The sequence below is a fragment of the Phaenicophaeus curvirostris genome, chromosome 1, assembly GCF_032191515.1.
Source record: "Phaenicophaeus curvirostris isolate KB17595 chromosome 1, BPBGC_Pcur_1.0, whole genome shotgun sequence".
NCBI classification, from domain to species: Eukaryota; Metazoa; Chordata; class Aves; order Cuculiformes; family Cuculidae; genus Phaenicophaeus; species Phaenicophaeus curvirostris.
In genome coordinates this window covers 133,112,800-133,129,597 of record NC_091392.1, presented here as the reverse complement: position 1 = coordinate 133,129,597, position 16,798 = coordinate 133,112,800, and the positions used below count along the sequence as shown (strand labels likewise).

Sequence of the window (16,798 nt, the reverse complement as noted above, 5' to 3'; positions counted from 1 at the left end):
ACATGAATTGCTTTTGATCGTGTTGTATAAAATAAGTTAAAAAGGCTATAGTAATGGACAAGAGAAAAAGGAATTCTCATGTTAATACTGAATTTGAAAACTGTTGAGTTGAACTTTTCAATATTTTTGATAGAAAAAATATCTAACTTGCTCTTTGTTTTTGGTTGGGTTTTTTATGTGGACTAATCTAATTTCATTGCTAGCTTTCACAGGTTTCTTTACTGCACAAGATTTGATAGATGCTTCATATAATTATAGCTAAAGGGGAGTGGAATAATTCTGGGATTTCTACCAAGGGGCTTTGCATGCAAGGGCAAGAATTTGAATTTGGTATATAAAAGCAGGAAGGGCTGCCAGTGAAGTTCAAACGGGGAGATGTGATGAGAATAATTGGAAAGACTATCATCAGTGTGTTGGCTTGACAGGAGGTGGGTGCTGTGAAAGACAGAAAAGACAAGAAAGAAAACAGAACAAAACTGATGGGGTAGGAAAACAGCAGAAGCAGCAAGGTTTTGAGATAGTGTCCTAACCAAATGATCTGAGAATGTACAGTGTCAAAGATGACGTGCCAGTAAGGATTCTTGAAGGAAGTTGAGAAATTTCCTTTTGTCCATGCAAAGCTTATGTTGTCCGACATCTCTTCCTGAAATTTTCCTGTCAGTGCTGTAGAACGGGGTGGAATTGAAAGACATTGTCGTAAGAATGTCAAGCTGACAGTGGTACATGGAGGCTCAGAACTAAAATGGTGGCATTTGAGGCAAATGTTTTTGGTGAACCTCCACTTTAGAAGTGAAAATGTTAAATGAATGGACAGATTTGGATAAGCAGGACGAGGGAATTACTGTATGGACTGAAGAAATTTAGTGACGTTACAAAAGATGAACAGGGAAGTGCATGAGTTTAAAGCTGGAAGAACTGAGGTGCCTGGAAGAAAGTTAAAATCTAAGTTGGTGTTTGTCCTAGGTAAGAGAGATCTCATGGAGCTCTAAATTTGTCTAAAAGTAAAGTCAGCAAAATCAACAATTTGCAGGGGGAGAAGGCAGCCTTCATGGAGATAAATGTTATCACTTACTGGTAACTTTATGAGGGGAAGTCGAGTTAGTTATTAAGGTTTCACGCTTTGAATCAGTGGCAGAATATGAAGATAAAGCCCTGATTTTGTGTTCAAACTTCCAGTTTTGTGTGCTTGTCTTGAGTAACTTCTATGCAGATGGGTCTTAAGCAATATTAGTAAAATTGGTGCCTATATATTTATAATTATGTTGTGGTGTTTTTTGACTGGTATATTTATGCTGAGGCTTTTTGTTTGTTTCCTAATATAGTTGTTCTTCTCAAGACCTGTCGAATTCATGGGATCAGTCAAGTCTACATCGCACTTCTGACCAGTTCAGCTCTTTGGGAAGTATGGACAGCTGGGACCACACTCCACAAGTAGCCCAGTATGGAAGACTTTCTTCTGCGAGGTCTAATAGCAGCATTGATCATCTAGGGAGCCAAAGTAAGCGGGATTCAGCCTATGGGTCTTTCTCCACAAGTTCTAGCACACCTGACCACACTCTGTCCAGTGCAGACACTTCTTCAACAGAGAACATGCTGTATAAAGTAGGCCACTGGGAGACTGCTAAGCATGGAAACAAGCCTGGCCAGTTCTTCAATGACAGCAGTGGAACAGAGGATAAACCTGGGTATTTGCCAGCTCTCATACAATATGAGAACAACAGAAGTCCTAGAATAGAGGAACAACCTGATGGCAAGCTCGCTAGCTCTGGAAGATCCAGTTTTGGACCTGTCTGGTATGTTCCTGATAAGAAGAGGTCTTCATCACCTCCTCCCCCACCTCCACCTCTTCGTAGTGACAGCTTTGCTGCTACCAAAGGCCATGAGAAAGCCCATGGCCCTGTGTACTCAGAAGGTGCCAGCATGCAGAATTTTACAGCCCTGAATCAGTCTCAGCCCAGGAGTGACTGGAACTTGGAAACTGTGGAGCAGCAGCGGTGGCCCTCCAGAGCATGTGACAGGAGGGTCAGCAGCTCTAATTATAAATCTGATCTCAGTTCAGAACACTCTTTTTCTTCGACTGGTGAAAGGTACCATAGTAATGCAGGAACTGTGAACAAACTGCAGTCATCCTTGTCCAGCACCGATGTTCGGTTTGCACAGCCTACTTACAGCTACCACCACCAGCACCAGTACAGTGATGAAAGCACTTTTTTTCACAATGCAAGAGTCTTTGCTGCGCCTAAAGATCAGCAACATTATCTGTCCTATAGTGGCATTCAGGAGTTACCTAGAGATCATTTTCATCGATACAGTCCAAACCAAGCTAGTCTTCTCAACGCTTCCTCTTCTTCCAACAGTGCTGCTGAACAGAAGGTGGACAACACTGGACAGAGTCGCTATTATTGTGTGACAGCAAAACAGCCTGCTCAGGGAAGCTCAAAGCCACTACAACTCAAGGAAGACAGCTGGAAACCTGCAGTGGGGGCTGATGCGTCGCGTGGACCTCATGAAAATCCTACGGTTGTCACAATGGTCCAAAAACCAAAACACTATCTACCTCAACTCTCTGTTGAATCTTCACTGAAAGGATGTGAGAACAGTAATCATTACCCAGTGGACAGAGAGGGAGATGCTAGGTGTGCTGTAGTGGAAGAAGCTAAAAAACTCAATCATACTGAAAAATCTGGACAGAAGAAAAACTTTGAGAACAGCTCTGAGGAAAGTGAAACTAGGTACGGTCAGCAGGTGTATGTAAAGGGCTGTGTCCTTACTGCTGAAAACAGAGCTGCTCAGAAAGATTTTAGGTGGGGGAAAGATGAGAGTAGCAAGATTTCTCCTCAGAAGACCCCAATGTTGCACTCTTTAGCTCAGGAAGGGAAAAAACAGTCTGGCAACAGCCCAGAAGCAGTAACAGAGCGGCAGGCCCCATTTGACACCCACTTGTCCAAACAGGCTCGAAGGAGTGACCGTTTTGCAACAACCCTGAGGAATGAGATCCAAATGAGAAGAGCAAAGCTGCAAAAAAGTAGAAGCACTGCTACGTTAGTAGGGTCATCTGAAACAGAGGAGTGCAGTGAGACCTGGAAGCCAGATACAGCAGAAAATGTCACGGCTTCCCCTGACACTAACTTTACTAGCACCTACAAGGATCACCTCAAGGAAGCACAGGCCAGGGTTCTGAGGGCGACATCCTTCAAACGGCGGGACTTGGAACCCAGCCCTGCTGAATATCTCCCCAGGTCACCTGAGCGGAAAACTGGTAGTTACAACTCTTCGTTATTGGCTTTGGTTTCTGAAGATCTGTCTGGATTCCTTGAGGCTACACAAGCTAAACCAAACACTACAGGGAGTGGCACTCATCACGTCTCTCGCATTGGAGCCAGGAAGAGATTCACAACAGAGCAAAAACTGAAGTCTTACTCTGAACCAGAGAAGATAAATGAGGTGGGGATGTCAGAGGATGAGTGCCATGCACATTGCTGTCCAAATACAACTGAAGAAGCCCTGGGCTCGTTTGCAGACAGGTGGAAATTTTTTGAAGAAACAAGTAAGCCTACCTGTAGGAAATTGGCACAGAAACCAGTTCCCCACGGTCAAGCTGAGGCACTGGCTGAGAGGCCAGATAGGAAAGCTCATGGTGAACAAGAGGGAGAGGACTCATGGTATGAGAGAAGAGGTCGGGCAGCCTCTGCTGGGCTTGACACCACGCATACTTCAAAAGATAACATCCACCATAGTGGCAGCAATAAGGCTGCTGATAGGATTGTGAAATCTGAACAGCCACAGCGACTGGGAACCTTTGCAGAGTATCAGGCATCGTGGAAAGAGCAGCGAAAGCCAATAGAGTCGAGGAGCTCAGGAAGGTACCATTCAGCTGATAATATCCTTGATGCAGGCCATGAACAACATGAGAAACCCCAGTATACCCACGAGAGGTCGAGATCATCCCCTTCTACTGATTTCTACAAACAGGTATAAGTGTCTTTCACGTTATCCTTTAAATTGATGGGGGAGAAGGGGGACTGAGTGGGGAATGAGATCACTTTTTTTGAAGCTTTCCAGTTTAGGAAAACAATGTAGTGTGGGTTTTGCCTTTTGTCAGTAATGGAATAATTGTTATAGGTAGCTCTCATAAGAAACATGAGAAAGATCAAAGTTTGTATTGCACAGGGACTGAGTGCAGCAAGGAGCAATTCAATACAGTAAATTTCTTGCATGTTGTAGCCAGATGGAAAAAAAAAAAAACCAACCCTGTTTGGTTTGAGAATATCCTCTTTTTTTTACAGTAGAGGTATAGGAGGATCAAAGCAATCTTCAACCAGAGTTACTTCTTCATTGGCATGGCTGCCCCCTTTCCCAATTTAAGGCTTTAATTTCTCTGAAATTATAAAGAAAAATGTTTCAAGAGGAAATACTATCTACTTTTGTCTAATATTGTTAATGGTTTAATAACCTTCCATGGATTTCCTCCTTTCTTCTAAACTCGCTTGATGCTAAAGCTACATAAGGCAAAATTTCTGTCCAGAAAATTTGGAAATTAAAAATATGCCCATTCATGTTAAAGCTGCACTACAGCAACAAATGAAACTGCTTAGGGTTTTATTTTATGTTAGTTTGCTGGCTTTAAGATGTATAAATTTATACCTCAGAGAGATGCCAAATGGCTGTTTAACTTGGAAGTAAATATTAAGTTAATTTTTAACCAAGCCTGGCCAGGGAACGGTTGGCAGGTGACAGGGGAAGTAAACAGAGAAACCAAGTCTCTTATGTTCTCTGTTTAAAAGATGTTGTTCAAGCTGCTACAAGATTGCCTGATAGGTATAAGGAGTTACAGTGCATTCAGCCTGTGTTGAATTTCACCTTATGCAAGAAAGCAGGTAAAAACATTTCACACATCCATGCAACACCTCTGTGTGTGTGTATGCACAGGGAGTAGAATGAGAATAGCTCAGAAAGAAAATAAATATGTTGATCTCTGAAAGCTGTGGACTCTTTCTGTCTTAAGTTTTTTTTTGTGGGTTTAGGTTTTGCAAAAGTTATTTTTATTTTTGAACTCTACATATAGACTTAAGAATGTGGATAATTTTCTAGGGTAGAGATTCCGAGCACTGAAAATACTCACCTGGAAGTTATTTTGAAAATTAAATTAACTGAATTATTAAATAATTGCCTACCCAGCATAAAAATTATCATGTTATCTATTCCATGTATAAATTTCTGGTTTATTAGTCAGTGTCTTTAAGTTCAGTATAGGCCTCCTGGGGCAAAAAGTAGACACCTGTTTAGGCACCTGGAAAATATGGTGATAAGCGCATTGAAGATACTTACAACAGACTGAAGTAAAGATGATGTTTTGCATATGTGATTCAGATAATTCCAGTGCTAATGCACAATTAAATTTCCTGTAGGTTCAGTGTTTGTAATGCAAAGCTATGCTTTGGGTGGGGTTGTTTGAAGATAGTGAGATAATAAAATTCTGGAACAGCGATGTTGTGTGTTTTACCGAGAAACTAAAGTACGCATTCAGGGATTCAAAAGCTGGTGCGTACTTGCCTCTTCTGAAATGTGAGCAAGTCTTCTATAACTTTTTTTTTTTGTCTTTGCAAATGGAAGTTACAAACTTTTATATCAATGTTAAGCTCTTCTATAGATCGACAAAGCGGAGCAGTAAGAGGAGTGCAGCCAGGTCGGTATTGCTGCACAAGAGGTCACACAGCAGCATACTGTACCACTTAAAACTTAACAAGCTTAAGACATGCTATGCTGTTGACTTCATGTATATTCAAGCAGAGCAAACCCACAAATAAGAGGTTCCATAATCATAGATTTTTTTTTTTTTTTTGTGAGTCTGAAACATGATGACTTGGTGTCTTACTTGTGCTATAAACCACTTTTAGGAAGTCTCAGTTGAAGTAAGGAGGCAAGCAGAGGATTTAGGGGAAGATGGGGAGTGTATTTTCTCACAAGTTAACGATCTGAATGAAAGGAACTGCACTGTAAGGTAAGTATTTCCTAATTTCTGCCTATAAGAGATTTCTTATGACAGCTCTGATCTGATCTTTTCCTGACCCAAACTGGAAGTTTTGCTGTGATGATTTTTTGCTGTAATGCCTTTTTCCCTTTTTTTCCCTCCTTCTCCCCACATACTTCCACATGCACTATAGAATTAATGTTGGCACTGAAATTTATGGGGATTCTAGGGTGAGCTTGAAGTCAAGTGTTGAGTATATTACAGTTTCTTTGGAGCCAGATGATTCTTATTTTTGTGCATGATACAATTCAGATATTTTTCTGTTTCTCAGTTACAGGTTTTTGACAGGGGCTGGGGAGGGAGGGAAGGAACGCCTAAGGTTTCCTAGAACAGTTTTCCAGTATTGTCCTTGGCAAAGATGGCATGCTACTGGAAAACAGTAGTGCTGTAAATTGGACTTTTTTCTATTTGTGCCTTTACAGAATGCAGTAGATGAACAGAAGCTACCAGAAGTTGTTTTCCTATTTGATCAGCTCCACTTTTCTCTGTTAATTCATGTTTTAATTAAATGGAACAGTATTTTCAGATCCTCTTCAAATATTTGACTATGTACACAATGCTGAAAGTCCCTATATGTCCAGCACACAGGGGGTGCCCTCCCCCTGCCCCGCAGTTTGGTGGAGCTGTTATAATGTAAGCAGTGATTTCAGCCGTCACTGATACTGGGGCCACTTAAGTGGTGTGTGGCAGCTGAACTGAGATTGTGCACACACTGCTATTACCAGGTTTTGATTGCTCCCGTTTTCGTAACAGAAGCAGCACATGCACAGGAAAAATAATTTCTACAGGCTTTCCTCAGTTCTGTAAATGTATTAATCTCTCAAGGGAAGAGAAAACTACAAACTGTAGCAAACTCATACTCCAGTGATGACCATAAAAGCTTGTAAAAAAATTAGTATGTATCTGTGCTTTTATATGGTTGTATTTTGCATTGCTTATGGCCCAGCTGAAGAGACCATCTGCTATTTTCCTAATTCTTTGCAGCCCTTTGTACTTACCGTAGTGATTTCAAAATGAGGATGTGAATGCATGCGTGCGCCCTTGTGCACAGGCGGGTGGAGGGAAGGGAGAGGGGGAGGTGGCAGGACAGTCAGCTGGGAGCAGGCGTCCTTTTGCAGGCAGGCAGCATCTCTGGACAAGTAAAATGATTTCCATCCACCAGTGCTGAACCCTAGTCACAAAAGCGTGTGAATAATACTCCTACGCCAGCATTTTAGCAGTGTTTGTGCAGCACAATTCTTGCTTTATAATCATGGAATCCATGCAAATCACATGACTGGGCACCAGCTGCAATAGCTACTATTTTTTTTTTTTTTTAAGCCAAAGTCTATTTTGACACACTAGTTCAGATGTAGTGTTTGGCCACTTCACTGCATTACAGGAGGTTTTGTAAAATGGTCTCTTTTGCAGTCTTTCCCTAGAGGGTTTATAAGTCTTCTGGATTCAAAAAAAACCTGATTAAATAAAATCTCTCGTTTGGGCATTTAATTCCTATATGGTTTACTACCTACTGCATGACAAGAATTAGCTGTCCTGTGGGAAAGAATATGTATGTCCATTTGCACTTCTTTTGAAAGATTTTCCTGTGCTCAAAAGGAACTGAACTCTTCATTACATGAATTGATTTTATGATTTTTTACCTACCCTAGAGGCATGTGATTTCCTACATTTAAAAGCTAGCAATCTGCAAATGGCTGGCAAATTTACCTAATCTGTGGTATGTTCTAGAACATAAATATTAACCAAACCTAAGGTCTTCCTTGTTGTCATACTTAATATTTTATTTGAAATTTAGGATTTGGATTGTCGTGTGCTGATGGCCTTTATTTTGTGCTCCTGAGGCCTCTGTGCTACAACTGCCTTTGTGCTACCAAATCTGGCATGACTTGTCTGGATGCAAGAGCAGGCCTCTGGCATTTCTGTGGGTTAGATGTGCAGGGACCCAGTTGATGTGCAGTGGAGCCCGCGGGTTCCTTTTCTGGATTAGAGATTGTCCAGTGCTACAGGGTGCAGCTGACCTCCCTCTCTCTGGTTGTTTTGAAAAAAAAATATCTATATAGTAATTATTTGGGTTATAAGTAAACATTGAATGTTTATTGTTACAGCTTCCCTGATTATTTTCAGGGGGAATGAGAATCTTTTTAATGCACTGAATCTGGAATGAAAAAGAATTGGAATATTGTAATAGCAAATAGTTAAAAATGTGAGAAGGAAGTGCTTGATAAGCAATTTTTTTTCTTCTGGACTTTTTGCTGCTGGTTCATTTTACTCTAGTATTTTTGGGTGCTTTTTTTAACACGATTGCAAAACCTAAATTGAAAGTTGGGCTTTTTTTCAAGTTGATGAAGATAATTTGTGAACTCCTTTCATCTTTGGGTTGTATTTTTCCCCTCTGAGATTACTCAGTGCTTCCAATGAGTTCAGGTTGTTTCATCTCCCTTTTCAGAAAAGCTAAAACATGTTCTTCCAAATTGCAGTATTTAATAGCTTGGAGTATTATTTTATAGGAACAGAAAACAGTGGTCCATGGTAGTCATGATGATCTCTCGTGCAAAAGCCAAGCCACTTTTATTATGAACTTACAGGCATGCAAGCAGTCAACTGACATGAGCTGCATGTATTTATACTGATGCTGGATGCAATTCTAAATATATTTTTAACTTCAAGACTGCTTTAAAAGTGTTACTTGAGTCTGATTGTAAAACAGAAGTTGCTGCTTTTTTGTTTTTAATGATGCTACTCTTTCTATTTCCAGTTAGTTAAAAAGGCTTAGCTTTTCACAGATATAAAGTCTGTCCTTCTTTAAACGGGTGTCTTTTTCTCCATTTGTCAGATGACATATGCTGGTTATATAGTTAGCTTCGCTATAGATGTCTCCACTATTTCTGAACTGACATAGCCCTTCCAAAGGTTAAAGATGAAAATGTGTGCTCTGGTCTATCGTCTGTGGCTTCCTGCAGCATTTCACAGCACACATAAAAGTCAATCTCCATCAAAAGAGTAGTGCTATATGATCTCATTTTTAAGATTGCCATCTACAAGCAATGTTCACAGCCATTGCTCTTATTTACTTTCTAGGAACATTTGACTCGTATCTCTATTAATTTGCTTCTGCAAAGTCTATGAAAATTACAGTTTCAAGAAGTGAAAAAGGATTTATGAGATCACTGGTGACAGAAAATCTTTCATCATTTAATAGGTGTCAAGTACAAGAGCAAGTGCATGTCAAATATGGGGCCACAACATGACTCAACTCTAAATACTGTGTTTCTTTTAGACTTTTCATGCCCTACTAGTTGCTTTTCTTTCAGCTCTTGAAGACAGAGAACCAGCCTTTACTATACAAAACCAAAGTAAAAGTCATTTTTGACATTGAAGTTGACTTAAATGCCCATGTTTAATGTTCTAACCAGAACTCTATGAACAAAATATTTTCACTTTCGTCCCTTTTCCTACTGAGAAAGAAATGGTATAATCTTGGGCAACTGCTTCCTTACAAATCAGTGAAGAATTACTTTGGCAAATATTCCATGTATGTATTAAAAATCTTTAATATTTTATGGTATGAAAGAGGTCTAAGTTCTCCATTTTACACTTCACCTACAGCAATTGTTATTTTTTACAGAAGTTCTAAAGGAAAGAAATCTTTCCTATCAGTTTGCTAAGACCTAACAAGTAGTATTTTGTAGGAAATAAATAATAAAATATGCATGATTACTTCTTTATCTAACGTGCAGTGTAAATTTCTGTAAATATTTGTAATTCATACAAATTTCATTGTTAGGAACCACTGTGTCTTTCCAGTGTACTAGTGTATGTGACTGACCAATAACGGCTAAATAAATATCTTTCTTTGAGTCAGTGTCACCTTGAATCAGTGATACATGAAGGAAGTTGATGGAAGCTGATTCTTAAGAATAGTTGTGCTGCACTTTAAAGTTCTACCTAAGTTCTTTCCTTTCTCTACCTTTCTTTACCTAAGTTCTTTCCTTTCTCTGACTGAACAGTAGCAGAAGGCCAGAGAAGACAAACAAGGTAAATGTAGAGCTGTGTTGCTGGGTACCCTTGCCCAGCCTCTGCTGATCCTGACACGTGCACTCCTAAGTATTTGTGGTTAATAGCCCTTGATAAACTTTTCTTTCAGTAAATTGTCTAACTGGTTTTGGACTCACGTTGACTTTTGACATCCATAGCTTTTAGTGCTGATGTGTTGTGAGAAAGAGCATTTCTTCTGCAGAGAGTGGGTGGGACATCTCTGAAAGCTGTTGTGTGGCCTTGCCCATCCTTATTTTCTGTCTTTCCATATTCTCATGTGTTCCTTCTGGAGCAGTGTGAGAACTGCAGAAACATTAGGGTGCATTATGAATGGATAAAGTAACATGATGCTTCCTTTATCTTGACTTTTTTATTCTTTTTTTTCACTGCTGTGGAATACAGAGATGATTTGTTCATAGAACTGTTTGTGAAATCCAGCTTTTCCTTCCTGCATAGCAGTAATTTCAGTTATGCTTCATTGTATATGTTGCTGAGGTATGGGAAAAGCTATCCTGTGGGTTACTTTGCATTTATTAAATCTGAATTTCTTGTGTTGTTTTATGGCCCTTTAACACAATGATAGGAAGTCTTTGGCTTGGGTCATTATTACTCAGAATAATTTCCTCACAGCAGCAACTGTTGCTCTCACCTTTTTCACTAATTTTGTAAATCCTTTAGATCTAATCAGCCGTTAATCATGTAATGATGCAGGTGAGGAGTTTGTCCCATGTCAGTCAGATTTTTAAGAGCCTCTGGTGAGAATAATTGGGGGTTTTTTTAGAATCAGCTAAAAATCTAAATAGTCTCACTTTGTCCAGGTCACTGTTGTCCACCTGTATAGCGACTCTCTTTAGAATAGTAATACATCTGAGACAGTTTTCCTACACAAGTTCGAATGATTCTTTGTCATTTTAACATGCTAGTTAGTGCAGCTCCTGAATCTCTTCATGTGATTTCTACCCGTTTGCTTCATTTAGATGTTAGGTTTATGGTTCTGAGGTTCTCCAGATTCATAATGAGTGGATTTTTGACTCTCAGTCTTTCTTCCACACTTTCTTTGGAACACCCTTACTCCTTCCCTCCCTGGATATTGTATGTGTCACTTTGCTTGAGCAGTTACCCAAGTATCAGAGAAATGGGTAGTTGTGCTTCACAGCTACTGATGCAGCCATTTCCTATGGGAGTTTCACTTGATTATCATCAGGCTGGGGTAATTCATGTCTACCCACTTAATGATGCACAACATAGGTGGCTGTTTGCTCATGGAGATGTGAAAAGGAGTCCATGCCAGTTTTCTGTGATGGCCTTACTTTCTTCATATTCTTATTATCGTACTTTTGGCCCTGTAACCTGTCTCACAGAAAGCTGTGTTTGGTAAAGCACTTTTCCCCTTTTTTCTTTTCTCCTAACACCTTTAAGAATTTGTACCTCAGCCTTTTTTATTATTATTATTTTTACTTTATTATGTTTATACTTCTGTTTTGCTAGAATATTTCTGGATTTTCCTCCTTTGGTTAGGAGCTTAGCTGTCTGGTGATTGTCCTTTTAATTACTGTTTAGTCAAGCCTTCGGAGTGGACAGAGAGGAGAGAGGAAAAAGTGCTCTTCTGAGTTCTTTGATAGGTGTTACACATTTTCTCTGAGTTTCATATACTGTATCTTCCATTGCATGTTATCTCTTAGCATTGTACCATCTGGCTTGTTTCTTTGAAAAAATAGTCCTCTCATGTATGTAAATGCCCTTTTCAAAATTAAATACCACAGTGTGGATACTTGATCTTTCAAGAATGATTGATCTGTATACATATGGCCACAGGCATAGAGTAGCTCTTCAAGTAGCAAAGTTCTGAACCAGATTATTCTTGTACCTCCAGATTAAGGCAGGATTTATATGATAAATTATCCCACTTGTAGTCTTTTTCTTCCTACTCTTGTCCATTTTAAAACTTTGAGGTTGCTTGATTTGAGAGATACGTGATTCTCCAAGAGCACCCCCAATGCATTATTTTGTTTCTAGGACTGGTTGTGGCTAAATGAAAGTGCTAAATCTTGCAGGATCCCCTCATTGCCTTCCCATTCCTCACTTATTTAGTGGTACTCAGCCCAGCAGCTGGCAGGTGCACATCCTGCAGATCAGTGTGATGCTCCATTCTGGCTCACCAGCAGCTGCTGGATCTCATTATATGGGTGCTAGACTGTCTCCAAAGCCTGTGTTTGATTTACTGTGCGTTACAGTAACATAGCTCTGTTTCTCCCCCATCCAATTTCCTTGTTGCCAACACCCTTGGAAATGTGGCTTCTCCCTCTGCCTTTGTTAGGTGAATTTTGAATCCCTGTTTCTAAACTTGAGGGTAGCCACCCCACCTCACATAGCCCCTTTTTCACCATTTCCACCTTCTTATTCAGCGAGTTAAGTTCTTTTCGTTTAATTGCTGCTGGCACACCTGTTCTCCACTGTTAAAGTAGTGACCACTAGGTTGATGTGAGGCCCCTGTGGCCTGATAAATGGAAGTGTTGGAGGGTAGTTTCTTCTTATGAAAATTTTCTTCCTTTGCCCCCAAAATGTAACTGTTACCAAGCATGAGAAGCTGGGAGAAGTTCCTAGACCTGATTCTGAAGGTACTGAATTTGGGGGTGAGCAAAAGGAACAGCACATCAAAAAAAGTTTATGGAGAGGGAAGATAAATTTGTAAGCATGAGCCCATTTTTTGTGTTCTGATTTGGTTTTACTGCTTTCCCTGAAAAGAGGATTAGAATGAAAAGTATCTGAAGACTAAGTTTTCATTGCATCACTTGAAATCCATCTATCTTCTTGTGGCTATTTCAACGATAACAGTTGAGTAGGGAGATTAAAGATAATACAAGATAGAGTCTCCAGTGGTTGTACTCATAAAAGCATCATATGCTGATGGATTGTAGATTTTATTTTACCCTAAGTTGCTTGATGAAAAGCATCTTAGAAAATAGGTGATTGATTTCTCTCCTCAATGCAACAGTTCATATATTTCTAACATATGGAGTGGCTTTATGGTATTCTCATACTAAAAGCTGGCCTGTGAAATGTTCACCTTCTGCTGTAACGCCTTAGGCAACATGGATTATGTTTTGCTGTCACATAGGGGACTGTTTATGCCAATAAATTTGAGTAGAGTTTTGTGTTAAAAGGAAATGTGACAGCTATAACTTCCATTTCTATGCTTGGGCCAACCAGACTTGCAAAACTCTGTTAACCTGTTTCGTTGTGTTACGTAAACAGGTGAGTTTTATTGAAGTCGTTCTCTCTGTCTTGAAATCAACTATACGGCTTGGGGAGGTAGAAAAATTTTAGAGGAGCAAGAAAAAAATTTAGAGGAGGAGATTAAGCGGATAGCAGTGCTGTATAACCCCTGTATGGGATTTTTCTGTGCATTTTCCTATTAAAGTGGTCATCTTTAAAATGATCTTTTAATACCTATTAAAGCCTTGTCCACAGTTTCTCTATTAAATCTTTAATGTGTTCTTGTGGAAAAATTGAAAGGAGCTTGGGCTTTGCTCTGAAGAAGGCCACAGCGCCTTTGGTTTCTAAAGATGGAGTGTGGGGGTGGTAATTTGCTCATGCAGCATGAAAGCATTTAGGTCTTTCCTTGCAGAATCTCCTGCAAGAGGAGAGGCCTGTACATACAATGCATGCAAAAAAATTCAAGCTGGAGGGCTGTTGATGGAGACTCTCCTCTACAATTAAAGACTTCGTTATTTGAACATTGTTCAGGAAAGAGCCTAGTGACACACTGATCTTTTAAAATAATGTTGAATATTTAAAGCTTGCAGAACTGTTGTTTCCGAAATGTGGATCATGTTTTTTCACAAATGAAAGGAAAAACTCGTAAAAAATTAAAGGACTTTTAAATTTATTTTTTTTTTTTAATAAGCAAATCCAGGGGGTGGGAGTGGGGGAAGGGAAAAGCTTTGAAGTCTCCGAGATCTTTTCCCTGAGGTCAGAAGTTTCTGATGATGTAAGGTACAATACAGACCAAGCCTTCACTTATCAAGGTTAAAGTTGACAGAGCTTGTATGAACTTGTCAATCATAGGAAGCAGGCAAAAACAAGCCAGCTGTTGTGAGGCATGGCTTTGAAAATCCTCTGTGTTACAGTAAATGAGACGCAGAGGTTGAGACAGATTCAGTTCTGCGAGGCTTTCAAACTGGCTGGCACATTTGTGAGGATGCAAAGCTCACATATCCAGTGAATATGGTTAAACAGCTGTAAATCCCGGTAAGATTGTCTTGTCTTTAGTGTTAAAGCATGAGAGAAACAGCTAGAGTGTGTGCCTTAATACCTTTTTCTGTCAGTTCTGAATCAAAATTTGCAGTATTAATTCATACAGCATTTCTTTTGTTCTCCAGGTCTTTGAGTACAGGCTGCATCTTCAGTCCCTATCAGTAGAAGCTACAGTAGCAATTTAGGAACAATGCAATGCTTGATATGGTATTTTATTTTGCTTAGTGTAATTGACTGCTCTGTTCGGTGATGGTTTGGGAGAATAGGGTGGGAAATGTGAGTTAATTCCAGCTAAGATGCTCTGTGTGCATGTGCTAACACACGCGTGCTGTTTTTAGCAGCTTTTGTTTTCACAGTTGGCATCATGCACATTGGAATTAGAAGGCAGTGCCTTTCGAAAATATTTGTTTTCTGGACCGAGGGCTGCAGTGCCGTTGTTGTGGCTCGGGGTGCCAGGCTCGGGGTTCCTCTCAGCTAGGGGTGGTGCAAAGGCTTTTCATCTTGTCATTTTCCTGGCAAGCCTGTTACTGTGAGTGCAGGCTTGCACGAAGACCTTTTCCACAGCAGCAGGAGATATTAGCTGGGAGTGTAAGAGAATTGGATGTGACCATCAGAAGCAAGCGGTGAGTGTGGCTCTGAGTGAAAAGATGGCTATTGAAATGTGTGCATGTGCATGCTAATTAATTTAAATAACTGGTTTAGGATTTTTTTTTCTCCTTTAGAGATGAGCTATGTGTTCATTTTGGTGCCTGCCTGAGAAACCCAAATGACCTAGCTGTTATTCACTATTTCATTTTATAACTTCTGTTCTGTAACCAAATTTTTGTTCAGCTGCAAGCAGCTGTTTTCAGTAGGAGTAGCAACAAGAATATAGTAACAGCATATTGGGTAAAAAAAAGTCTGGATGTGGGGGGAAAAATAAGGAGTGGCAACTGGAATGTAGGGTTCTTTTCTTTTTTTTTTCTTTTTACTAAATTATCAAAACAATCATTTTCTTTGAGGTTTTTTAACATGACTGTGATTTCCTTGTTAGCAGCGTTGGAAAGTGTTGTCTTTTGTTTCTGCAATGGTTGCCATTTGTGTAATATGATGGCTCTTGTTATACTGTTGGGATAGTCTAATGATTGAATTCAGTGTTTAAGTACAGAACATATTAACTGGTTGACTTAAGTGAGCAGAAGTCATTTTAATTCTATGCAGGCAATCCCCTGTGTGCCAGGACAGGCATGCAGCAGATAAAGCAAGTAAGAATACAGCCATAAAATTATTTTTTTATCATTGATTTTTTGATGTGCAGCAGAACGGAGGAGGGGCTTTTGTTTTCTGAACTAAGGGAAAAAAACATCCCTCCCTCTGCCTTTTCCCACAAGATTCTTCTCTTCTGCATAAAGGCCTTTGTGCTTTTTTAAGAACTTAAATTTTAATCAGATTTGATTTTTACTGTGGGCCTATGCTTTTTGTTGTTACCTATGACTGACTGGCCTACGTTTCGTCAATCAACATAACTTTGCTTATCTACTGCAGAGTTAGAGTGAGTCTTTTGAGTTTATTTTTGATTTTCATGAAGCAAGAAATAAAATTTTTAGAGAGAGAAAGAACATGAGATGAAAAGCCATTGCTGTATATGTTGCCATGCAGGCAGGACAGGAGAGAAATTCTGGTGGGATCGATGGACTGGCAAGCAGCGTCTGTTATCATATTTCATTCTGTGAAAAAGCCAGGTGATAATGTAAGGGTTGTTAAGCTAGAGTGACATTTTGCTTTATCACGTTGGGTGCAACAGCAAAGCTGTATTTAGTGTGACTGACTAAACAGATAGCCGCCATCAAGGCGCAGTTAATGTTAACAGTCATTCAGAGACAGAACCAGAAAACAAAGACTAACATCAGGGTAAACAGGTTGTAGTGTAACTGTGATGTGCCATGGGGTATACTCTGAGATACCTTGCTGGCTTTGTACCTTCAGTTGTCTTCTGGCATATGTCAGGGCATCTCTTTTGTTCTTGTTTTTTTGAGAGAGGGAGAGGGAGGGCGCATTCTCTCAGCATTCATTATTCTTTTCATCTTAACACATGCTTTGGCTTTAAGACTGTTTGCTTCAGTAGTGCTTCTGGGATGCTAGTTGCCATCATCTGTCTCTTCAGACCAAGGCAGCAAACAGCTCTACTTCTTTGTAGTGACTTATGTGCTGTGCTCACTCTTCCTGGAGTGAGTTGTGCTCACTCTTCCTGGAGTGAGCACTACAGCCATTATGATCTATTTTCTGGAGGGTCCTTTATTCTCATGCATTTGTCTGTAAAGATTTCTAAGTAGTTTCGCGGTCCAAGTTCTCATTTGGGATCTTTGGAGTATGCTTCATGTGTCACTATGTGGTGGGTAGTGCATTCTGTATTGACTCAATAGTGATAGCAGATACATCTGACAGCTCATCAGAAAAATGGACCCCTGGTAATATAATTGCCCTTGTATTGGATGT

General features: G+C 39.8%; 1 protein-coding gene across 7 annotated transcripts in view; it reads left to right on the top strand.

Moving 5' to 3' along the window:
• Positions 1-16,798, top strand: part of SHROOM2 (shroom family member 2) — a 127,845-nt gene that overhangs the window by 86,921 nt on the left and 24,126 nt on the right. For all 7 annotated transcript variants that reach the window (XM_069875308.1, XM_069875301.1, XM_069875355.1 and 4 more), the window contains 2 exons: positions 1,323-3,972; positions 5,898-6,001. In XM_069875308.1, the coding sequence (XP_069731409.1) occupies positions 1,323-3,972; positions 5,898-6,001 (2,754 nt within the window). The remainder of the gene's footprint in view (positions 1-1,322; positions 3,973-5,897; positions 6,002-16,798) is intronic.